At 35.7% G+C, this 26,367-nt stretch overlaps 1 protein-coding gene across 3 annotated transcripts in view; it reads left to right on the top strand.

The window, feature by feature from the left end:
• Nucleotides 1-25,670, top strand: part of GTF2F2 (general transcription factor IIF subunit 2) — a 166,846-nt gene extending 141,176 nt beyond the window's left edge. For all 3 annotated transcript variants that reach the window (XM_074299136.1, XM_074299135.1, XM_074299137.1), the window contains one exon: nt 24,955-25,670. In XM_074299136.1, the coding sequence (XP_074155237.1) occupies nt 24,955-25,074 (120 nt within the window). In that variant the 3' untranslated portion in view covers nt 25,075-25,670. The remainder of the gene's footprint in view (nt 1-24,954) is intronic.
• Nucleotides 25,671-26,367: the final 697 nt, after the last annotated feature.

Here is a 26,367-nt window from a genome sequence, read left to right as displayed (position 1 = left end):
ATAAAGTGAATATTTTAGTTTGGAAAAGAGAAGTCTTGAGATGAAGGACAACATCTTGAAAAACTATCTTTAATTGAGGGATTATGACATAAAAAGAAGGATTAGACTTTTTCTGCTTGGACAGAACTAGGAAAGCAATGTGTAAAAGCCGAAAAGGAAAAGATTCCTAATAATAAAGGCTATCCAAAAAGATGGGGGGGGGGAAGCCTCAGGAGGTACAGTGAGTTTCCTATCCATTTATCAAGTCAAAGAAAAAGTGGGAGAAGAGGTGGGGCATAACAGCTTCCTTCTCATGGCTTTCATGGGGAGGAGGGGCCAACCTCCTGTTGGAGGTGGCCAACTGTTCAGCCAGTAAATGTTAGCTACAAAAAGTCAGAGATAGGCCAGACATCAGAAAAACTTATTAAAAGAATTGTCAGAAAATGAAATGAACTGCCTTAAAAAAGTGGATCCCATCTCAGTAGAGGTTTTCAATTAGAAACTGGGCAGATTGTCAAGTAGATTAGTAAATAGCCCTTGAGGTACCTCCCAACTCATATTCTGGGATTAGTTCTCCCTTCCTAGAGGTCTCCAAGCAGAGGCCGGGTGGCTACTTGAAAGACATGCTGTAAAGGGGAATTTTGTTTGGATATAGGTTGGACTAGATGGCCTCAGATACCCCTTCCATCTCTGATGAATCTCCTGTGATAACACCTGTGACTTGCCTGAGGTCACATTGCATCTACTGACAAAGTCAGGCTTTAAACCAGACACTCCAGTGCTTCCAAGTTTAGTATTCTTTTCACCACAAAATGTTGCCTTTAGATAAGTGAATACCAGAATGACCCTAAATATCTCTTATGTTTAAATACAAAAAGAGAGAATTGCTCACTGCACTAATGCCACGCACTTTGATAACTTCAGAACTTTTCCTATCGAAGTTTTGAAAAAGCATTTCTTAAATAAGCAAGAGAATTTAAAATAGAATAACTGATTAGGAGATTTTTTTTTTCCCATAAGTTACTCCTTATCTTTGTAGTAAGATTAAAAAGTCTACTTCAGAAGCTGTGCACTTGGACAAAAAGTTCTCATGGAATGTTTAAAAAAAAAATTACTAAAGAATGAGCAGTGAGATCTTCAGACAATGTTACACTTAGCAAACAGTTTTTCATAGAAAAGTGTTCCGTAAGATTATTTGGACAACAGACTTGTATAAAGAAAAGAAACTTCCAATATTTCTTTCAATTCTCTAAGTTAGTCTATCTAGTGAAGCCTATGGACCCCTTCACAGAATAATGTTTTAAATGTGTAAAATACACTATGTAGAATTATTGGAAAATGCTTAGTGTATTCACATTATCCAGATATTTTTTAAAAACAATTTTCTAAACTCCAAGTTAATAATCCCTACAATGCAGGAGTGATGTCCACATTCCTAATCTCTAGAAATTTAGGATTGTTTTTGATCACAGTTTCTTCAACCTGGACATTATGGGCATAGGGAGAGTGTTGGTGGTGGCTCTGGCACTGCCAAAGTGATGCTAATACGAACTGTTCTCAGAAAGTGAGAGAAAATCAGAGAAGTTATTCATTGCCTCCTTGCTTATCCTTCCTCCTATCTTTGCCTTGCTATTCCACTTCTTTTCTTTTCTCTTCTTCCATTTTCTCCCCTTTGTTCCTTCCTTACCCTCTTTTCTTTAAAACCTTTTCTTATCTGTTAGATTTTTCTCACTTAACCCACCTTCTTAATGACTTTCGTATTTGAGCTAGAGACCTATTAAAATCTTCAAGAACGAAGGGATTGCTAACTATCAGCTTTGCCTTCTAACATGAAGTGATTTTCCTCTTGATAGAGTCCAAAAGATGCTGATGATCAGCCACTTACTGAAAAAAAAAATAAATCCCAGCATTTATAGCAAATAGAAACCTCGCAAGTGATTTCAGTAGTACAGGAAACCCTATTGCAATGCAGGTTGTCACTTTTCTGCAAATTAAAGCTTTAGAGAATGATCTAGACCTATGAGATGTGAAATTACATGTTCAGGGTCACCTAGCTAGTATGTATCAGAAGTCAGAGGGGAGATTTCAACCCAAGCCTATTTCTGAGGCTAGCTTTTTAACTGCTATATCATAGTTTTTATATAATTGGATTTAGTGCATTATTAGAAATCTTGCCTTATTTTGAATCAGTAGGTAGGAGAAAATTTAGAAATCTAGAGTGGATTATATTATCTTTAATTCATCCGTAATATTCTACAGAGTCACTCACTGTAAATATTATTGAAGTAAATCCTACAGAAAAAGTAAGATACTGGTCCCATTATGAAAAGTTTGTATTGTTCACACCCACATTTCATTTTCTTTTGAATGATAGTCAAGACATCTTGCATTTTCTGACATCCTAAAATGCATCTCCATGCCTCCTCTGTTATTTCTGCCTCTGATAATGTTCCCAGGCCAAAAGGTGTGTGATAAACAGGGTCATTTTTGTTATTTACTGTATTCTTGGATTACCATCTACTTTTTGGTGTCATTATTTCAAAAATCCTTATTGGTTCTGAAAGACTAATTTTAGAATCCAAAGCTATAGCCAGCTTCACATAAGGTCTTTTTCTCTTCTGTGGAGATATATAAGACTTAATTGTTAGGCAGAGGGAGTTGAGTGTGTTATTCAGAAGCCAATAAGCCAGTTAGTATATGGCTAGATTCCAGTGTTCCCATGTATAGTAAAAACCATTTTAAAGAGTCTTTTATAATTCTTAACTAAGTTTCCTTACCCAGACAAGATGCTAATGGAGCCATTTATTTATCGTTTGGCATCATTTTAACTTTGATCTTTAGCCTTGAACTTCTTATTTCTTTTCTTTCCTTACATTTTTTTCATATCTACAAAGTAGAAAAATAAGCATCATATCATCAGGGAATCAGAAACGTGAAAAGGCGGCTAATTGTTCCCTTTTATATAATGACTAGATAAGCCCCATTTTAAGTCCCTATCCCTCCCTTCCAAAAGGAAAAAATCCTTCAGTATTCCTTCAACCATCCATTTCTAGGAGAGATCATTAATAATGTCATGAGGAAACAGCCCTATCTGTTCCTTTCCCTATTCACCTATTTTGACAATAGAGATTAATTTGGCTCAACAGAAAACATAAAGGTTAGCTGTTGTTATTATCAGTATTGATATTAAGAATATTTTCAAAAATTAGTGGTATTTCAACCTGTAGGGCCTATACCATCTGTCCTACTTACTGCCTTTGGCCACCACCATCACCACCATTATCACCACTCCCCGCCATACACACACACACAAAATGGGGGAATTTTTGCCTAATCAACTCTCCTATTCTCAAATTGTTATAAATTAAGTTTTCTGCCTATTGGATACAAGCCATGGTGCTAGATACTGACAATACAATGATGAAAAATAATGTTTCCTTCCCTGAAAAAGATTATAATTGATGGCATAGATAAGACACTTAAGCTGAGACTTCAAAGCAAAAAAGGCTATTTCAGCAAGGAAAGTTGAGTTCATTCTGGGGCTTACATATATATATATATATATATATATATATATATATATATATATAATATAGGAAAGGATAAAATCAGGGATCATTCAACAAACCTGCTTGTATTTACCATAGAATACAGGAAGAGGAATAGGGAGAAATAGCTAGGGGGAAAAAAAATTGCAAGTTGGAGCCAGACTATGGAGTATCTTAAATGCCAGAGCAGAGAATTTGTATTTTATCTTAGGTAGTAGGGTATTCCCTCAAGTTTTTGAACCAGGGAATTACAGATCAGACCTGTGTATTGGGGTAATTTGGCAATTATATGGCTTGAAGTAGGAGAGCCTGAAAGCATATTTTCAGCTAGGAGAATAGTACTTGTCTAGGTGAAAGGGGGTGAGCCTGAAGCAGAAGAGTAACAACTTGTGAGGAGAAAGGAAGATGTAAGGTGGGGCAATATTTGTAATTTTCACCCCCCAGAATGAAGTCTCTTTCTAGCATCTCTAAAAATTTGATGGGAAATTTAGTCAGGTCTAGTATAAATTTAAATAACACTACATTTTAAGCGACACATATATATGTTGGTTAATTCTGCTGAACTACCTTTTTCCCTTTTTAAAAGTCTGTTATAAAGCATAGCTTGCTGCCTAGGGAAAGGGAGAGGATTATATTCAAAAACAAAAGGTTTAAAAATACCAGAATTTTTCTTCAAAAATATCTTTAACAAACATTTTTTGTTCATGAGTCAGGGAAGGCAACATGTATCTAAATGCAAACAGATGTATATCTCTAGAGGCTCATTAAATATTTGTAGCATATAAGTCATACCATTTGGGGACCCGTTATTTAAGAAAGGATAACATTTCTTGCTCTGAGGCAAACTATTCTAATTACTATATTTATCATTAAATACTATCATCAGTGGTCTGAACATTAATTTAAGCATTATCTTTGTCCATTCAGCTTATGCTCTAAAAGTGTGAACAGTCTGAATCTCTAAAGCTTACTCTCAGATCTATTTAACTGTTCCCCCTCCCCTGATTTTCACTTTCTTTCCCCTCTTGTTTCCTCTTTATTTCTTCTTTTAACCCATATGGTCTTCTGACTACGTGTAGTTTTTTTTTGTTTTTGTTTTCCCATTTTCACTCCTGGAGTATCTGCCTTTCTTGTTTTTCTTCTTTCCCCAGAGAAAAAGTACAAAACTAATCCATTGTTTTATGGCACCAAAATTAAATTCAGCAACATAAAAACAGAATCAGATAAATTAAAATAAATTCTATAGATATAAGATGTATATTTTTTTCCTCATGTAAGTATTGAGAGCAAATGTCTGATGTGAATTTTTTAATTTTTCAGAAGTCATTCATGCAGAAATTTAAAGATTTCAGTGACCCAAGACTTACGTGAATAATTTCCTTTTTGTGTGTGACACTTCTATAGCTAGGACTCAAGGCAAATGCCTTTTCAAGAAATATAACTAGCTTTTAACTTACATTAGCATAACTGTCATATCTGTGTTTGGATACTGTGAATGAAATCTGAGCTTCAGGAAGTTGAGAGATCTGTTATCTCATCACAATCTGTACTCTCTCCACCAGAATGGGGCTGGGATTCTCTAGGATTTAATGGAAGGTCTTTAAGAATTTCTGTGCCTGAAAAAGTCATCACTCTGGTCAACCTGGTAATGAGCCTCTCTGAATTAACCTTGACTGTCTTTTGGAGAATAAGCATACTTTAACCCATCCTGAGCAATCCCTGAAGCATTACTAAGACTCTGAAAGTGTGCTGTCACAGTCTTTGAAAGCCCAGAGCCACTTCTGTAGCACAATGGGATATGAAAAAGCTTGATTGGAGAATAAACATACTTGTGAAATTCAGAAAAAAAAATGTTAACTGAGAGAAAGCATGAGCGATACTGATATATAGAGAAACATATCATGAAAATAATAATGCTTAATGATTATTAAAGTATAAGATTTTTAATGTAAAAATAGAAAAAAGGCACTAATTAAAACTTCTGAAATGTGAGATATAATGGAGATTCAGTTGTTCTTGCGAACCTTGGTTCTTTTTTAATTCTACTTATCAAAGTAGAAATATTCTTCTGATGTGTTAAAACTATTTATTTGAACACTTCAATGCACATGACTTTTTTTTTTTTTTTAAACAGTTACTACCATTCTTGGTATTTACTTTTTTTATTATGCACACAGTATGTTGTCACTCTTATTTTGTGCCCATCAGCACTTACTTAGTAAATGTTTCATAAAAAATTGTGGAAATTGAATTTACTGCCTGAGGGGGGGGAAAAACAGAAAAATATGTGTAGATCACTAACTTTCTTAGGCATCTTTGATTAATTTATCATAACAAAGATAATATTTTTCTCTTTAATTTAGTCTTTGATTTTATATGGGTTTTTTGGTTTGTTTTTTTTCCTGAGGCTGGGGTTAAGTGGGTCACACAGCTAGGAAGTGTTAAGTGTCTGAGATCAAATTTGAACTCGGGTCCTCCTGAATTTAAGGTTGGTGCTCTATCCACTGCGCCACCTAGCTGCCCCAATTTTATATGTTTTTAAGTGAATAAATATTTATTTATTAAGGACTTGCTATGTACCAAGTTCTACACTAAGCACTGGGAATACAAATAGCAAAAAGACATTCCTTCCTCTCAAAAAGTTTATCTTCTAATTGTGAAGAGAGCACATAAAATGAAACAGAAAAGCTAAAGGCAGGGACAAGGGAAGAAGTTATTTGAGGACATAATAGAGAAAAAAAGTCTGGAGAGTCAAGACCAAAGTCCAGAGGAAAAAAATGAAGGAGTGAACATAGTTGACTTCTGGATACTTTTGAAAATAGAGACTCTAAGAGCAACTGACCAATCCCAGAAGAGGTCACAAGGTGCAGGGATCTCCAGGATGATTAGAGCCAAAGAAGAATGAAGAATTTCCACTGATAACAGTGGAATAAAGTGAATTTTAAAATTAGTTTTATATTTGTAACAGTGCCAGATGAAGAGCAGAGCCAAAATGGCAGAGAAATAGGAAGCATTACACTGCTTCTCTACAGATTCTTCCTAATACTACATAAAGTGCACCAGACCAAATGCTAATGGGGAAATCCAGAGAAATCATAGTAAATCCTTTGTCCAGTCCAGTTTGGTGTAAGGAGATAGTGTTTGGACACTGAAAACGGTGTCAGGTTGGAGCAGTCTGTGGAAGTCTAGGACACAGGAAGAAGCTGTATTCTAAGGCCACAGGAGGTCTCAGACCCATAATGAGTACCCCCAGATCCACATCAGGGCACTGCAACAGAGATAGGTGCCAGTTGGCAGCTTTGTTTCCTACAGTCCAGTCCTGAGTAACAGATGAAGGGCAAAGTGAGAAGGGGACTTGTGCACAGCAGTAAACTTTCTGAGTAAGGATGCCCTGAGTAGTGTATGGAGAGAGGAGCAAGTTCCAAAGCCAGCAGCAGCAGCAATGATCTGCTTCAGATTTAAGACTCAAAGCAAGGTCTCACCTCCAGCATCTAGGCCAGCCTGCAGACAAATAACCAAGACATTAAGAATCATTGGCCAGTCTGAATAGCATGACCAATAGAATTCAAGTCCTGAGAAGCTACAGTCAGGATCATACACGGTTTAGCAGCCACTACTCTTAAAAAGAATGGAGAACTTGGAATACAGTGTTCCTTAGTACAAAGGATCTAGGCTTATGGCTAAGAATAACTTACCCAACTTAAGAATAAGTGACTATAGTCCAACAGCTGGGGCACAGAATAGATTGACCTTTTTTTTTTGGGGGGGGAAAGAGGCATTCTTGATGGAAAGACCGGAGCTTAGAGAAACTTTGAAGGACAACACAGGTGTGAAAAGAAATATTGAATGGTATCACCAAGTCATAGAATCACATAATCTTGAACCTAGAAAGAACTTTAGAGATCATTTTGTCAAAGATCTATTAATGAAGAAATCTTATTGAAGCAAAGTTGATTTATCCAAGGTGGTAATTGGTAACAGCAGTAGAGCCTGGACTTGAGCATTGACCGTGACTTCTGAGTTCAGCACAGTATTCTTTTACTATGACTGCTTGCTATCTGCCCCAACGTCAACTCACAGATAAGTTTATGAATTCATAAGTAATTCAGAAATAAGGCCCTCACATGTCTAACGAAGTGAATTGAAATTCTCCTTCATCTCTTGAAGAGCATGTTTGAAAGTTTGGGAGGTTATACCTTTGAATGACTGTGTTGAGTAAGATTTTGGAGAAATTACTATATGTTTCTTTTTTTTATTATTATTATAGCTTTTTATTTAAAAGATATATGCATGGATAATTTTTCAGCACTGACAATTGCAAAATCTTTTGTTCCAATTTTTCCCCTCCACCCTCTCCCCCAGATGGCAGGTTGACCAATACATGTTAAATATATTAGAGTATAAATTAAATATCATAAATATATATATATAAATTAAATATCATATATATATATATATATATATATACACACACACACATGTACATGACCAAACAGTCGCTTTGCTGAACAAAAAGATCCGGATTTTGAAATAGTGTACAATTAACCTGTGAAGGAAATCAAAAATGCAGGCGGACAAAAATAGAGAGAATGGGAATTCTATGTAGTGGTTCATACTCATTTCCCAGAGTTCTTCCGCTTGGTGTAGCTGGTTCGATTCATTATTGCTCTATTGGAACTGATTTGGTTCATCACATTGTTGAAGAGGGCCACGTTCATCAGAATTAATCATCATATAGTATTACAACGATCTCCTGGTCCTGCTCATTTCACTCAGCATCAGTTCATGTGAGTCTCTCCAGGCCTCTCTGAAATCATCCTGTTGATCATTTCTTACAGAACAATAATATGCCATAACATTCATATATTTATTCAGCCATTCTCCAAATGATGGGCATCCACTCAATTTTCAGTTTCTGGGCACTACAAAGAGGGCTGCCACAAACATTCTTGCACATACAGGTCCCTTTCCCTTCTTTAAGATCTCTTTGGGATATAAGCCCAGTAGTAGCACTGCTGGGTCAAAGGGTATGCACAGTTTGATAATTTTTTGAGCATAGTTCCAAATTGCTCTCCAGAATGGCTGGATGTATTCACAATTCCACCAACAGTGTATCAGTGTCCCAGTTTTCCCACATTCCCTCTAACATTCTGCATTATCTTTCCCTGTCATTCTAGCAATCTGACAGATGTGTAGTGGTATCTCAGAGTTGTCTTAATTTGCATTTCTCTGATTAATAATGACTTGGAGCGGCTTTTCATATGGCTAGAAATTGTTTCAATTTCTCGCTGAGAATTGTGTGTTCATATTTTTTGACCATTTATCAATTAGAGAATTGCTTGATTTCTTATAAATTAGAGTCATTTCTCTCTATATATTTTGTAAATGAGGCCTTTATCAGAACCTTTGACTGTAAAAATGTTTTCCTAGTTTATTGCTTCCCTTCTAATCTTGTGTATATTTGTTTTGTTTGTACAAAAACTTTTCAATTTGATATAATCAGAATTTTCTGTTTTGTGATCAATAATGATCTCTAGTTCTTTTTTTGGTCATAAATTCCTTCCTTTTCCATAGGTCTAAGATGTAAATTATCCTATGTTCTTCTAATTTACTTGTAATCTCATTTTTTATGCCTAGGTCATGAACCCATTTTTACCTTATCTTAGTGTACGGTGTTAAGTGTGGGTCAATGCCTAGTTTCTGCCATACTAATTTCCAATTTTCCCAGCAGTTTTTGTCAAACAGTGAGTTCTTATCCCAAAAACTGGGGTCTTTGGATTTGTCAAACACTAGATTATTAAAGTTATTGACTATTTTGTCCTTTGAACCTAACCTATTCAACTAGTCTATTTCTTAGCCAATACCAAATGGTTTTGGTAACTGCTGCTTTGTAATATAATTTTAGATCTGGTACGGCTAGTCCACCTTCATTTGATTTTTTTTTTTTTCATTAGTTCCCTTGAAATTCTTGACCTTTTGTTTTTCCATATGAACTTTGTTGTTATTTTTTCTAGGTCATTAAAATAATTTTTTGGGAATCTGATTGTATAGTACTAAATAAATAGATTAGGTAGTATTGTCATCTTTATTATATTTGCTCGCCCTGTCCAAGAGCATTTAATATTTTTCCAATTGGTTAGATCTGACTTTATTTGTGTGGAAAGTGTTCTCTAGTTTTGCTTATATAGTTCCTCATTTTCTCTTGGCAGATAGATTCCTAAATATTTTATACTTTCGGTAGTTACTTTAAATGGAATTTCTCTTTGTAACTCTAACTGTTGGATATTGTTAGTGACATAAGAATGCTGATGACTTATGTGGGTTTATTTTGTATCCTGCAACTTTGCTAAAGGTATGGATTATTTATAATAGCTTTCTAGTAGAATCTCTGGAGTTCTCTAAGTAAACCATCATATCATCAGCAAAGAGTGATAATTTGGTTTCCTCATTACTTATTCTAATTCCTTTAAGCTCTTTCTCAACTCTTATTGCTAAAGCTAGCATTTCTAATATAATATTGAATAGTAATGGTGATGTTTTACTCCTGATCTTATTGGGAATGGTTCCAGTTTATCCCCATTACATATGATGCTTACTGATGGTTTTAAATAGATGTTACTGATTATTTTAAGGAAAAAGTACATTTGTTCCTGTACTCTCTAGTGTAGGAATGGATGTTGGATTTTATCAAATGTTTTTTCTGCATCTATTGAGATGATCATATGGTTTTTATGAATTTGGTTATTAATATGGCCAATTATACTGGTAGTTCACATTTACGGTTAAAATTACTAATTCTGTATTTCCTGCCATCTTATCCCCATATTATGCTTTTCTTTTTCTTGCCCTCCTCCTTATCCCCTTTCCTAGTATTAACTTATGGACACCACTTGCCTCACGCAGTTCTCCCTCTTTAGAATCCCTCCCACCCCTTTTGAATCCCTTCCCCTTTCTTGTACCTTTCCCTTACTTTTTTCCTCTTCCCTTTTCCTCTCCTACTTTTTAATGAGGTGAGAAAAGTTTCTCTGTAAACCAAATATGTCAATTATTTTCTCTATGAGCCAACTTTGATGAGAGTAAGATTCACACAATATTCCTCCTCCTCTCTAAATTCCCTCAGATATGATAGGTTTCCTTTGCCTTTTTGTGGGATGTAGTCTCCCTCTTTTTATCTCCCCTTTTCCCTTTTTCTAATACTATTCCCTTTCCATTTCTACTTCCCTTTTTTTTTTCTGTTATATCAGTAAAATTAAATTATACATGTACTCTTTATGTATATCCATAACAGAAATGCAGTTCCTCAAGAGTTCTTTTTACCTTTTTCTGCTTCTCTTGAGTCCTATGGTTGGAGATCAAATTTCTTGTTTAGTTCTGGTTTTTTCCTTAGAAACAATTGAAATTCATCTCTTTCATTAAATGCCCATCTTCTTCCCTGGAAGAAAATGCTCAACTTAGTTGGGTAGTTTATTCTTGGCTGCATTCCAAGTTCTTTTACCTTTTGGAATATCAGATTCCAGGCCCATCAATCTTTTAATGTGGAAGCAGCTAGATCTTGAATGATCCTTATTGTGTTTCCTTGGTATTTGAATTGGGTTTTTTTTGTTTTTTTGGTGTTTTTTTTTCTGGCTGCTTGTAATATTTTTTCTTTAGTCTGATAGTTCTGAAATTTAGCCACAATATTATTTGGAGTTTTTATTTTAGGGTCTTTTTCAGAAGGTGTTCGATGAATTTTTTCAATGTCTATTTTACCATTTGAATCTATTATATCTGGGCAATTCTCTTTGATGAATTCCTGTAGAATAATATCTAGGCTCTTTTCTTCATCATAAATTTCATGAAGTCCAATAATCCTCAGATTATCTTTCCTAGATCTATTTTCCAGGTCTGCTGTTTTTTCCAAGTAGTTATTTAACATTTTTTTTTTCTAATTTTTCATTTTTTTGGTTTTGCTTGACTGATTCTTGGATGTCCAATGAGTCATTTCTATTTGTTCAGTTCTGATTTTTAATGAGTTGTTTTCTTCAGTAGCTGTTTTTACTTCTTTTTGTATATGTCCAATTGAGTTTTTAAATGAGTTGTTTTGCTCTATGGAATTTTTTTCCATTTCACTTTTTTTTTTTTTTTTAACTGAGTTCGCAAATCTTACTTTCTTGGGATTCTTTATCTTTTCCAATTCACAAATCCTACTTTCCTGGGAGTTCTTTACCTTTTCCAATTCACAAATTCAGTTTCCCTGCACTTCCTGGGAATTCTTTACCTTTTCCAATTCACATTTCAGGAAGTTGTTACTCTATTGCATAGCTTCTCTTTCCTTTCCCCAATTTTCTTCTAGCTCTCTTTTAAGATTTTAAAATATTTTCTTCTAGGAAAGCCTTGTGTGATGGGAATCAGGTTACACCCCCCCTTTGGGGTTTTGTCTGATGACTGTCTGCTGTTAGTCTCCTTGGGGTTGAAAACCTGCTCTCTTTCTGTATAGAAGCTATCAATCATCCTTTTGATTTTTTTACTCACTTTTTAAAAAGCCTTTAGGGTCTGCCTTCAGGGCAAGGAGGTTACCAACTTCCTCTGCAGAACAGGGATAGGAATATGGACAGTAGCTATCCTGTCAACAGGCTACAAAGAGAGGCAGAGTTCCTCAGGGGAAGGGCCCTGCTATGGGGATTAGTGACTGCCCTGGGACTAGAGACTGAGCAGCAAAAATGTCACTACCCCAGGCAAAAGTCTGCTCTGGGTATTAGCAGTTGCCCTGTAAATAGCTCCTCACAGCACCTGAAGTATCTCTGCCCTGGGGAGCACAGTCATGCAGAGCCCTTCACTGTGCAGATTAGAGGCTGCCCTAGGCAGGAGGTACAGATGGGTGAAAGCCTGTGCTGCAGAATGGTGCTGCACAGCTATGCTATGGTCTGTGCTCAGTCACTCACTTCTGGTTTTAGGTGGGTATAGCCAGATCCTGATAGGTTCTAGTGTTTTTTTGGAGTACCCTCTACCTTTGGATTTAATTTCTCTGCTGGTCTACTGCTTTGCAACCAAAGCAGAGCATCCAATCTGTGGTAGAATCCACCTCATAAATTTTCCAGCCACGGAGACCGTTCCTACCCCTCTCTGCTCTGGACGCTAGCCTCTCCTATCTCCCTACTGCCACTCAGGACAAACCTGTTCTGGCGATCTTCCAGATTATCTTTGGCTGGTAAGTTGTTGTACTTCCAATCTTCATGAATTTTACCAGTCAAGCTGAATTGAGGCTGAATTTAATAATTTTTGAGGCTGAATTTAGTAAATAGTAGTGAGGGTATGAGAGGAGCCTAAAAAGTCCCATGTGCCTTCTCTGCCATCTTGGCTCCCCCCTTTCTTCCCCCCCCCACTATATTTTTCTTATTAAATTCTATTCTATACCATTGCATTGTGTGTTTAAAAAAAATTGATAAAATGATTGACTCCTTTTAAGAAATATATCGGTTTAAAACCAACAACTTCTGGTATGCTGCTTTCAAACAAACTGTGCTTTGAAACTATTTACAGGGAAAGAGATGGAGTGTGAAAGTTATTTCATCATGTGAGTGTTGGGGAACTCATGAATGAAAAAAGATTGTCACAGGGAAGAGTGACTTACAGAAAAATATATAATGAGTCCTTGATCATTTTTCTTTTTCTATCTCTAGTTCTCATTCTTTCTGTGTGTCTCTATCTCTCTCTGTCTCTGTGTATGTATGTGTTTCTGTGTGTCTCTATCTGAGACTAGTTCTCCCTATCACCCCTAGGCTGGAAGTGCAAGCTGCTACTCATAGGTCTGATTCCATCATTGATAAGTAAGGAAACTTTAACTTGTTTTGTTTCTGAACTGGCCTGGTTTGCCCTTCCCCAGGCAACTAAGTATCCCATCCCTTACTACCCTAAGGCTCACCTTATTGGTGACAGATTTAGGACATCCATTAGTAAATCTTAGTCCATTGCTGCTCAGAATTACCATGCTCAGGTAATAACCCAGTCTTAACCTCACAGTAGCAGAGATAACAGCCCAATGCCAACAGAAGCAATTGTTTTTCTGTCATAAAGGGAAAATGTAGGGGACTGTAGTCTTTGACTTTAGAAAGCCAAATATAGTCTTTCACTGAAGGAATTAAAGGGTTTACTCTTAAATAAGGTCAAGGTGACCAGAATTTAAATGGCAGGTACTATATAAGAGTAAGCTGATAATAAAGATTTCTGCTGAAAATAAACAGCTAAGAAAAAGAATACAGATTACCATTTTCATATATCCCAGAAGGCTTCCAAACTAGAAATAAGATTTAGGTTAAATGCTACTTACCTTTGTTAAGAATAATCAATTAAATTTGTGATAGATTAATTAAAGTTTCGGGGAAGAAACTACTTGGATTTGTGTCTTTATATTTCTTTTAATTTTGCTCTATACTGTATCATTGTGTTGAATTTTTCAGTCACAACTCAAAAAGATCATATCCAATGCTACCTCTTGAGAATTTAAATTTGCTTCAGTGAGGGGACTAATCACATCAACAAAATTAGAGACCATTGTGTTAGTGACATATTATATTACCTTGTGTAATCAGAAAGGTAACTGCATAGCTATTTTAATAAAGTATTATATTGTTGTAGGGAAAAAATGCTGGTTGAATTAGAATTATCACATATATCCCAGAGTCAAGTAGGAGCAATGTAATAAATTGAACCTAATAAAGTTGAAAGTACCAATGTAAAAACCTTATAATTGGTTTTCAAATACCATTGAGCTTAAAAATGATATTAAATCAGAAAAATACTATTACCAATATCATCTACTGCCCCATCTTCCTGTCTCCATTTCTTATTATTGCTCCACTAAGCTAAAATAATAAAATCAAAACCTATTGCTAATATAACTGATTTTCCTCATTTAAAAAAAAAAACAAAAAAACTTTCCCTTAATTTCCTGATTCCAAAGTGAGGCAAAGTACAAAATATTAAATTGTCCTGGTTTTTTAGGGGAATTTTTTGGGGTCTGGAATTTATTTTTATGCTTGGTATGAGGATCAATGTATCTTTCAGTAGACTTTCTAGAATAATCAATGCCATTCTCTGCAAGGCATAGTAAGTATTATAACTTTAATCTTCTAACTCACCATCTTATGTTTATTTCCTAAAATTACGTCAATTGAAAGGAATAATTTCAGTCTTTTTAAATCTACTTTTTTTTTTTTTTCCTCCTAACTTCCTATTCTGGCTTGTTTAAAAGGTAAAAAGTGAAGGAGGGAGTGATGCTGAGAGGAGAAGTGATATGGTTTTGATAGCTTGATATCCCTTCCTTTTGACATTTCCTGAGACTGAGTTTTTATTTCTTTCACTGATTCCTATATATATGGATGAATACAAACCACTTTTTATTGTAAAATGTGACTTTTCTGAATGCAAATTGAGGCATACTATTTTTGTGTCTTTTTTTTTTTTCTTTTGGCCTGTTCTTTCATAATATGGCTAACATGAAAATATTTTTACATGATTGTGTATATCAAATTGCTTACTGTCTTAGGGAGAAATATGAGAGAGAGAGAGAGAGAGAGAGAGAGAGAGAGAGAGAGAGAGAGAGAGAGAGAGAGAGAGAGAGAATTTGAAGCTCAAAAAATTTTAAATGAATATTTTCCCCCCCTCCCCCCCCCAGGCTGGGGTTAAGTGACTTGCCCAGGGTCACACAGGTAGGAAGTGTTAAGTGTCTGAGACCAGATTTGAACTCGGATCCTCCTGAATTCAGGGCTGGTGCTCTATCCACTGCGCCACCTAGCTGCCCCTAAATATTCATTTAGTTGTCTTTACATGTAACTGGAAAAAAAAAATGCTATTTTTAAAAAATGAATAATAATCAACTAGGAAAACAAAATGTAACTTAAATTTTGTTATTGGAAGCTAAATTTGAAAGATGTCTCCTTTTGATTAAAAAAATGAGTAAATATAACTTGTTTTAGTTAAATGGGGTAATGCGTAAAGATTTAATCTTATCATTGACATTAAACCTTTCTCTCAACCCAGACTTTTTTTTCTCTAGTAAATTTCTTTATTTTTAATACACATTGCTTTATGAATCATGTTGGGAGAGAAAAATCAGAGCAAAAGGGAAAAACCATGGGAGAGAAAAAGAAAAACAGAAAAAAGAAGTGAACATAGCATATGTTGATTTGCATTGTCTCCTCCGTAGTTCTTTTTTTTGGATGCAGATGACATTTTCTATCCAAATCTATTGGGATTGCTTTGGATCACTGAACCACTGAGAAAAACCAAGTCTTTCATAGTTGATCATGACACATTTCTTGCTGTTATTGTGTACAATGTATTCCTGGTTCTGTTTGTTTTGCTCACCATATAAATCTTTCCAGACCTTTCTAAAATCAGCTTATTCATCATTTTGTATAGAATGGTGATATTCCATTGTCTTTCATATACCACAACTTGGTCAGCCATTCCCCAAGTAATGAGCATTGGCTCATTTTCCAATTTTTTGCTAGCACAAAAAGAGCTGCTACAAACATTTCTGCACATGTGGATCTTTTCCTTCCTTTATGATTTCCTTTGGATACAGGCCCAGTAATGGTACTGCTGGATCAAAAAGTATGCACAATTTTATAGCCCTTTGGGCATATCAACCCATTCTTTTTTTTTAATATGAACAATTCTCTATTCATTGAAAATGCTGCTAATTCATTGTGAATTTGTCCATTGATACAAAATATATCTACAAAGATTCTAAGCTTGCCTTTAATTTCAATTTCAGTGGTGTCAATATATTTTCTTCCTTCAGTAAGGAAGATTTTTCTCTTTCAATCTCATTAATGTAATTATCAGAGTGCTAAGGTGCTGTAATTCATTTCACCACTTTCAAAAAGACATTTGTGCTATCTTAATCTTTATCTGTTGTCTTCAGTGTCTTTGATGCTTCATATATGTATTCCTAGGTAACAGATTCAGAACTCATTTAATTGTGCCCTGTCATCTTGGTAGACACCATTCCTATGAACCTAATTTAAAGCAATCTCTATGATATTGTCTAAGCCACCCAAGCAGTGAGATAGGCTAAAAAAGATCTCTGGATTTGAAATCATGAGGACCAAACTCTGACTCACACACATTCATTCTCTGTCTGTCTCTCCCTCTCTCCCTCTCTCTCCTTCTCTCCCCCTCTCTCTTCCTCTCTCCCTCTCTTTCTCCCTTTCTCTCTCTCCTTCTCTCCCTCCCCCTCTCCCCCCCCCGCCCCAAAATACCAGCTATATGACCCAGTCATTTAGAATTTTCTTTGATAATCAAATTTTGAATTGTGATTTAACTTGAAAAGGAGTCAAGGAGGGTGTTTCAAATAGTGAAAGTTATGGGTCTAAATCATCTGTGACAAAAGTATATGAAATTAAAAGTCATAAGTGGGTAAAGAATTAGAGGAAAAGTAATTTCCTACAAATCTCTAAAAAAGATCCAGTAGAAACTCAGAAAATACTGAACAGAATTCTCAGCTAAGCAGAGGGTAAATGCAATTGTGGGCAAAACACACATTCATACTAAAATGAGTCATATTTCAGTTGTCTTAAGGAGCTACTGTAATGGAACAAGAGCCTGAAGTTATAGGTGCTAATGTACAAGAGCCTTTGCAGCTAGAGATTTTCCATGCATTGTCCCTCCTCTCCCCCAAATCAGTCTTCTTCCAATTGCTTCTTTAAATGATGATTACTCCAGTAGATTGACACCAAGCAGTTTCTTTCATCTCATCTTTGTGTCCTCAGTGCCCAGTACATATTACTTTGCATTAAAATCCTGCATTGGAACAGAGAAGATGTCCTTTAAGACCTTAAACGTTCAAGTGAGATTGTGGAAAGGATTTGAGTAGATAAACTGACATATGGCATCCATCAGAATCAGTTAGAAATGAAAGTTCTTAATTAATTAGTAATAGATGCACTTGACCTTGTTAGGTGAGACTTTGCTTTAGAAGTAAGGACATCTGGGGATTATTGGCTTTGTTGTAATTTGTTGGTGAACTTTTTAGAAGTTTTACTTTCAAATGTCATAGGAATCATAGATTTAAAGAGCTAGAAAGATTCTTGAGGCTTCATGGAGTAATGGAAGCTTATAAAGAGGAAATTGTCATCATGATTGTCATATCTGCCCCTTATGAAGTTCTCCGTAACTGGTCAGTCAATAAGAATAAGAGCTCAGGCCCCTTAGGTCTGAGGCCATTGTTCTTTCTACTGTCCTGTGTTAGTGTATTCTAACAAAATAATGTAAAAAGTGGATTTTTTTTTTAATGTTATTTTAAATGACAAAAATAAGGAATAATTTTAAAAGTCATAATTTTCAATTATTTGGGATATGAAAAATCTTACAGATGGAACATCTCATTCCATGAAGAAGCTAGACAAATGGGGTGATACAATATTGAAGAAATTTACATGTATATGACAATTGGTATTGGTATATGTTACTTTTTCTCATGAATTGTCTTCATTTATTACTTTATACCTAGACATTCCGGGCAAGAGGAAAAGTTTTTCCTAGGCCTGCCTGTTGGTTCATTCGCATACCTAATCTGTTAGATTAGGTTGTTGTAGAAGAGAGCTAGAACAGATCCAACCATTCTGGAGAGCAATTTGGAATTATGCTCAAAAAGTTATCAAGCTGTGCATACCCTTTGACCCAGCAGTGTTTCTACTGGGCTTATATCCCAAAGAGATCTTAAAGGAGGGAAAGGAAATAACATATGCAAAAATGTTTGTGCCATCCCTTTTTGTATTGGCAAGAAACTGGAAACTGAATGGATGCCCATCAGTTGGAGAATGGCTGACTAAAATGTGGTATATGAATGTTATGGCTTATTATTGCTCTGTAAGAAACGACCAATAGGATGTTTTCAGAGAGGCCTGGAGAGACTTACATGAACTGATGCTGAGTGAAATGAGCAGAACCAGGAGGTCATTATACATAGTGATAAGAAGACTATATGTTGATCAATTCTGATGGACATAGCTTTCTTCAACAATGAAATGATTCAAACCAGTTCCAAATGTTCATTGATAAAGAGAGCTATCTACACCCATAGAGAGGACTGTGGGAACTGAGTGTAGACTACAACATAGCATATTCACTCATTTTGTTGATGTTTGCTTGCATTTTGTTTTCTTTCTCAGGTTTTTTTTCCTTCTTAATCTGATTTTTCTTGTGCAACAAGATAACTATATAAATATATATATATTGGATTTAACATGTATTGGACTACCTGCCACCTAGGAGAAGGGGGTAGGGGGAAGGAAGGGAAAATTTGGAACAGAAAGTTTTTCAAGGGTCAATGTGGAAAAATTGCCCATGCATATGTTTTCTCAATAAAAGCTTTAATAAAATAAAATTTTAAAAAAGAAAAAAAAAAGAAGAGCTAGAGAAGACAGAGAGTTGTCCAGAAATGAAATAAGATACATCAGGAGTTGGTTGTTAGTGGCCCTTCTCAATAGGTCTCCAGTAGAGATTAGATGACTACATGTCAAAGACTTAGAGTGGTTGAATTCTGTTTTGGAGCAGGATACTGATTTCTATTTTCCCTTTCTTTTTATATAATACCTCTGGCCTGTTTCACAGGGCTAGTAAGAATTATCCTTATCCTGACAGGTTTTTTTCCAAAGTTATAAGAACTTTGGCCATTAAAAATTTTCTTTCTCGCTATTAAATCTTCAGCTAAAAGGATATATCTACTTGAAATTATCAGCTGCCATTTTGTTTCACATTTGCAGTGACCCATAATTTGAATTTCATATGTAACTTCTTGTTCTTTAGTACTAAACTCATTCATCATCCTTCATCTCTTCTAAAAGTAACTATGGAACAAAAAACCACAACCAAGCAGTAAGCACCTAGGTTAAAACAGAGACCTCACTTGAGAACAGGAAATTCACTTGGTAAAGAGAAGTGTTAATTTGGAATTCATAAGCCCAGGTTAGTTTTGTGTGGGCAACTTGCTCTTTAATAAAAACCAACAGAAATGAAGCAAGCTAAAACATTCATACACTTTACTATTAGTATATTTACTATTACTATATTTACTATTATTTTCTTCCTTGCCAAAGAAAAAAAGTATAGATATAGATATACAGATAGATCCCTTTTCCTTAGAGGTTACATTATTCAAAAAAAATTTTTTTAATTTAAATGTAACCTTTGCATAAATATTTGTATAAGATCTCTGAATAAAAGCTGAATTGAGTAACAGTTTTACTTTACATACTAAATATGAGAGCTTAAGTTTCAAATTTAACTTCAAGGTAAATTCATTCTGTGGGATATTTTAATTACCCTCTCGAAATTCAAATATATTTTTTATGCAAAGCCTCCCACATATGTGGCTAGATTCCTTTCCAGAGTCACCCATCATTTTGTTTGGAGCATCCATAGAGAAAAGAAATTACTATTGAATGGTTGAAAGAAATGGCAAGGGTGGCAGGAAGGAGAGGAAGAATCAGAATCAGTAGGCTGCCCTGCCATGTGATTCTATATTATATTGGCTCAGGCTTAGGAAGAAGGAAGACAAAGAGTCATGGACTAGGGGAAAAGAACTCCACTTTTCTGCTTTGAAACCACATTTTCCCCCTGTGTTGGTTTCCTGATCCTTTGCCCCATTAGGATCACACACATGACTTGCCTTTCTTTCTTGCAGAACCTGTAGGGCTTTCTTTGTCAAATTCATTCTGGCTGTAAACACTCCCACACAGCTCTTTGAGGAAGAATTGCTGGACCTGAGCCAGTTGATTCCTTCAGATTTTGTGCAGGCAGAGTACTAGAACACAGTCTGTAGTGAGAAATTTCCCCAGTCTTTGGTGGTAGAAAGTTGATGGACAGATTTCTTTGTTAAAAAATATAATGAAAGGCAAAAAAAAAATAAAATAAAATAAAATCCACAGGAGGAAGAGACAGATTCCAAAACTCAGAATCACTTCTCATACTAAATACCCTGGATATTCTTTCTACACATAATTGTTTTGCCTTTATGGCATTTATCAAACACAGTTGTCCCTTAAGAACTTGACTTAGCAACCCCCCAAAAAAAGAGATTTTTGCTAGTCTGATCCTATTGAAATATTATGAATCTCCTTATCTTTTTATATTACCCACAGTTTCTTTCTACCTGAATAATTTACAGACTTAGTGCCAAAGCAACCTAGTCACTTATGGGAAGATTGAATAATTTAATTTATGCCACAACATATTTCTCAAACTATGAACCACAATCGTACAAAGATATCAGTAGTGTGTTAGGGAGTTCCACTTAGCTGGTAGCCAAAAGATGGTAGCATTGTCTCCATGGTATAATCTCCTTCTTCAGGCTGTAACATTTTCCAGTTCGGTTGCTCTAATATTTTCTTCTTAACAACCATGTCTCTTTATTTATTTATTTAGTAGGATTTTATTTTTTCCAATTACATATATAGATGGTTTTCAGCATTCAGTTTTGTAAGATCTTGAGCTCCAAGAAACTGAGTGGATGTCTGTAAGTTGGGGAATGACTGAATAAGTTATAGTATATGAATGTTATGGAATATTATTGTTCTATAAGAAATGATCAGCAGGATCGTTTCAGAGAGGACTGGGGAGACTTACATGAGCTAATGCTAAGTGAAGTGAGTAGAACCAATAGAACATTGTACACAGAAACAACAAGACTATGTGATGATCAACTCTGATGGACTTGGCTTTTTTCAACAGTGAGGTGATTTCAGGCTAGGTCCAATAGACTTGTGATAGAGAGAGCCATCTTCATCCAGAAATAGGATGATAGGGACTGAATGTAGTTCACCTTTTTTGTTGTTGTTGTTTACTTGCTTTTTTTTTTTTCTTTCTCATTTTTTTTCCTTTTTAATCTGGTGTGTGTGTGTGTGTGTGTGTGTGTGTGTGTGTGTGTGTGTGTGTGCGCGCGCGCGCAACATAGTATGTATAGAAATATGTTAAGAAGAGTTGCACGTGTTTAACCTATTAGATTACTTGCTGTCTAGGGGAAAGAGAGGGAGAAAAATTTGGAACACAATGTTGAAAATGTGAAAACTATTGTTGTAAGTACTTTGAAAATAAAAAACTTTATTAAAAAATTTTCTCCTTCTCTCCCTTCCCCAAAGAAGCAAGAAATCTGATATGTTATGCACGTATATTGTGTTAAACATTTCCTCATTAATCATGTTGTGAAAGAAGAATCAGAAGAAAAGGAAAAGCACAGAAAGAAAAGTGAAAATAGTGGCCTTAAATCTGCATTCAGACTCCATAGTTCCCTCTCTGAATATCTATAGGTTAGCTGACTTAGGTCAAGCAGATGTGCACCCCATCAGTTTTAGATTTGAGAACAAGTAAATAATCCTTGCATAGAGAACAAGAACATTTTTCCATGTCTAGACATTGACTTCTAGAACTTTGATGACATTATTTTGTTAGCCTTCTATACTTCTCCTTAGCTCTATTTTCTTTCCCTCTACAACTTAGGTTACACTTTGCTACCAGCCTTGTCTTCCTTAATCACAAAATGGGTTATGTCACTCTTGCTCAGAATCTTTCAGCAGTTCCCCATTACTTATCAAGTGAAATTCAAGCTTCTTAGCTTGAGAGGTCTTCCACAGTTTGGTGGTCCTCTCTGTCCTGTCTTGTTTCATTGTTATTCTTCTCCACATACACTGTGCTCTGTGTACTAGTGACAAAGTGTTGGTTTTTTCCTTCCCTCTGTCCTGTGCTCTTCTACCTCTTCTACCTCACAGTTTCCTAGGGCTTTAAATGCCCTCCCTTTCTCACTTCCCTTCTCCCCTCTCCCCCATTCTCTAAAGCCTAAATCTCCCCAGCCCTCCCATGATATTTCTCATCTTTTTTTAGGCATCATCAAGTTTGGTTTTATATTAAGGACTTGGTTTATTTGAACTTAGTACCTCACCCAGTATCTTAGACAATTGTTCACTTAGTAGGTGCTTAATCAATACTGAGTCAAAGTAAGAGAATATCATGATTCATTGCAACCTCTGTATCTCCATTTAAGAGAAAAGAATTCAAAGTTTGTGCCTTGTGACTTACTGTCATTAGTGTTGTCTTCCTGTGAAGGAAACACAGTATGCTTATATCCTCATACCAAGCCAGCCAAGCAAAAGTGGGGGAAGCCCCTCTCCAAAACAGCAGATGTCCAAGGGTCTGTGTGTGTGTGTGTGTGTGTGTGTGTGTGCTTGCCCATTTCTTGCCAACACATATTTCTCACCAACTTGGCACTGTGACAAGTTTGTATCTCAAAATTATAGTTGTTATCAAGGAAAGGAATCTTGACTGGGAGTTCTCTCTCACAGTGGGATGCCTTTTTATTTTACCTTTTTTCAATCATGTAACCTTTTGCTTAAAGGCAAACCACTGTTTGCAGCTGCTTTTCATCCATTTACATAATTCACTGAAACTGACCATGTAAGTCACCATATTGGCATTTTGTACCTAGATTACAAATAATTTGTGCCTAACTTCATAGCTTTGTGTTTATAGTTAACTTTTCCGAGTTCCTAGGTGTACGCCTTTTAAAATTGTAATTTGAAGAAATAGGCATCTGTCATCTGGACCGTTCAGAAGCATCTCTGTGTATGTATCCAGAAAGGTCCCTTGTTGATCCACAAGCAGATGGTTTGGAAGGGCCCTATTGGGTCACTGGGAGACCATAGCCCCAGTGTTCATTTGATCCCTTGCTGCCACCTGCTGGGCTTGGACTGGGAGTGCTGATGTCAAGGGACAGAAAGTATTTTAAACAATTTTGTTTTTTTTTTTTAAAACATTGAGCCTTTGATATGTGATGCTTGTGAGAAGTATGAGTTATAAGCATTCCCAATTGAATGCCTGTCATCCTGATTGTGCATCTCAGGGAGCTAAGCAATAGACTTGAGAAACTCAGAATCCCACACCTTCAGAGGTACTAGAGGCTGTCTGTGATGATCCCTCAGCCCAAAGGTTCAGAACTTTTTCTGTCATAAGCCCTTTCTTAAAGGCAAATGACAAAACACACAAAATTACAAGGAACTGTGTTGAAATATTTACCAGTTTTTTCAAACCAGATTTACAGGTCCCAGATCATACATTCTTGATCCTAACCAAAATGCTTTGCTTTAAAAACCACAACTGAACTGAGCTTCCTCAAAACCAAGTAAGTGATTTGTCAATCACACAATTTTTCAAATTCAAGCATAAATTTTCTGTGATTTTATCAAAAATTCTTTCTTCTATCAAAGTAAAGTCAGTTTCCAAGAGAATTCTCCCGTCTTTTATCTTCACTACCACCACCCCAAAAATTCACATTTAAAAAAGCAATAGGAGAGATCTAATGATGTTCCTGGTGTATTCCCTTGACATTCCCAAGAGAAACAGGAAGACATTTAAGGACCCCACAAGCCAGGGCTCCTCTTTCTAACTCGACACCTAGAAAGTAGAATTTTGAAACCATGCCTGAAAGTCAGGACTAATTTTCCCCTAAAGGAGAAATAATTAAATTAACATTGGTCAACTTATAACATGTTTCTCCTTTCCTTATCTGTCAGCAGGGATGCAGTTATTTACACACTGGAACAGCACAGTATTGAGTTGGGCTGTATGGTAGATTAATTCACAGGGGTTTGGAGCCTTTTTTTTCTACTTTTAGGTAGCCTTATTTATTGGTGAGGAAGAAGTGTACAGCATTGCATACCCCCTTAATACATTGACTCCAGTGTCACCAGTCGGCAGACTGCGGTATATTTTGAAGCACTTTGCTATCATGACTGAATTTTCCCTGATGTCTTGCAACCCAGGACATGATCTGGGAGTAATTGAGAACATGATTGACTGGTCAGGCACCTCCTGTAACTAGGAAGCTTGGGGCTCCAGATTTCCTGATACAGGCATTTTGTCCTGTATATAGGCACTGCACTGGTTACTTCATGATAACGATCCTCTCTGACCCCCTTCCAGACCCTTGTGGCCGCTATGCAGCTGCTGGCTTTGTAACTTCATGGAGAACTCCATGATTTACTCTCAGGATTGGCAGAGATGGATTATTACTACTATAACTGTTATTAATGAGGTATCATAATAATAATAAACATTGAACACCAGTAATTTGCTAGGTGTTCATGTATTTTTAACAAGAAAAAACCCCTCTGCTTTCAATTTGATGGCATGCATAGCTTTCCAGCATCTTGTAAATTCAAATACATGGTAATTGTATGTGTGGTATGACTAATAGTATAGTGTCAGAAACCAGCATAGCAGAATTCTTAAACTGTAGTCAAGAAATCCCTCTGAGAGCCTGACATTTGTCAGGTCGTAATTTTTGTTACGGAAAAGTCTGCTCTGGCAAACAAATAATTGTATTTTAAGCAAAATACAGTGATTGTCTGTCATCATAATCTAATCTGTTGTGGTTTCTTTTTTTCTTCTTTAGATATACCTGAAGGAAATCTTGAGAGAAATAGGCATTTACAATGTTAAGGGGACCCACAAAAATACCTGGGAACTGAAGCCAGAGTACAGACATTACCAAGGAGAGGATAAGAGTGATTAGGAAGACCTCATCCATATGCCCACAAGAAGCTGATGATAGGGTGGGCTTGTGACTGTACTAAGCAAACCTGCAGCCGTCCTCAAAACTTTGAGCAGTCTGTTAAAGAGAGTAAAGTGACGGGTACTTTTTAATTCCTCCAGCTTCATTTCTTTCTTCGTTTTTTAAATAAAGTTTCTAAAGTTTGGGGAGGGGGGAAGTTATTTATAAAAGAAATTTGTAATAAGCCAATACAAGGGATTGTTTTGCTTAAAAATTGGTTTTGTTTTCAAGTCAAATGTCAAAATGTCAAAAAAGTTAAAATGTCAAATGAAGAAAGGTTTTCTAACACCATAGGAAAAACTTGAATTAACAAAAGATGTCTTCTTGGATGAAACTTTGCTGTTACTTCCCACAGTGGACAATCGAGTCAAAATAAACTTGAGAAAGAGAGACCACCACAGTCTCCTGAATGAAAAAAGCAAGACTTCTCCACTCTGAAATATGCTCAAGAAGAAAGTTACCTGTTAAGTTTTTTTTTGTTTTTTGTTTTTTTTTTTTTTTTAATGTGATCATGTTTTAGGTTTCAATGTATCAATAAAAGAGACCATTTTAATTTGTACCAGAGTATTTTATATTCTTGGGGCCCTGGTAATTCTAATTTGAGGAGTAAAAAAAATGAAGAACTACTTCTCTATTATTGTTTCTCTTTAATTCAATAGAAATAAAGTCAAAATACCTTACCAAAAGTGAAGCATGTTAAAAAGAGGAGACAGGCAACACTGGGCCTCCACAAACATATAGTAGCTCAGTGCGTAAAGCTCTGGGCCTGGAGTCAAGAAGACTTGATTTCCAGTTCTGCCTCAAACACTGGCTGTCTGACCCTAGACAAGTCACACCTGTTTGTCTTAATCCATGAAGAAGAAAATGGCAGACATTCCAGATCTTTGCCAAGAAAACTTATGTATAATATTGACATACCAAATGACCGGTCAAATCATTTAAAAGGCTTGTTGATTTATTTGTGTCTCACAAAAAGAGGTTTCAAGGAAGAAAAAGGAAGGAAATTTAAAAGAATAAGAAGAATTTGTGAAGTCCCATCATTATGGAATACTTTAAAGCTAAAGTAATTTAAACCTGACAGAAAAGACAATGCAGAACTTTTTGTGATAAAGGTTTGAAAGTAAAGTAGTTGTTTTCATTTTTGGGAATGGTTAAATGTATTATGGTATATGCCTCCTGGAATATTTTTGTGCAATAAGAAATTACAGATATGATGAATTCAAAGAAACATGGAAAATTTTATGAATTCATGCC

This window comes from Sminthopsis crassicaudata, chromosome 3 (assembly GCF_048593235.1).
Source record: "Sminthopsis crassicaudata isolate SCR6 chromosome 3, ASM4859323v1, whole genome shotgun sequence".
Taxonomy (NCBI): Eukaryota; Metazoa; Chordata; class Mammalia; order Dasyuromorphia; family Dasyuridae; genus Sminthopsis; species Sminthopsis crassicaudata.
Note: the sequence above shows the minus strand (reverse complement) of the source record. Positions and strands in the feature narration are given on the sequence as shown.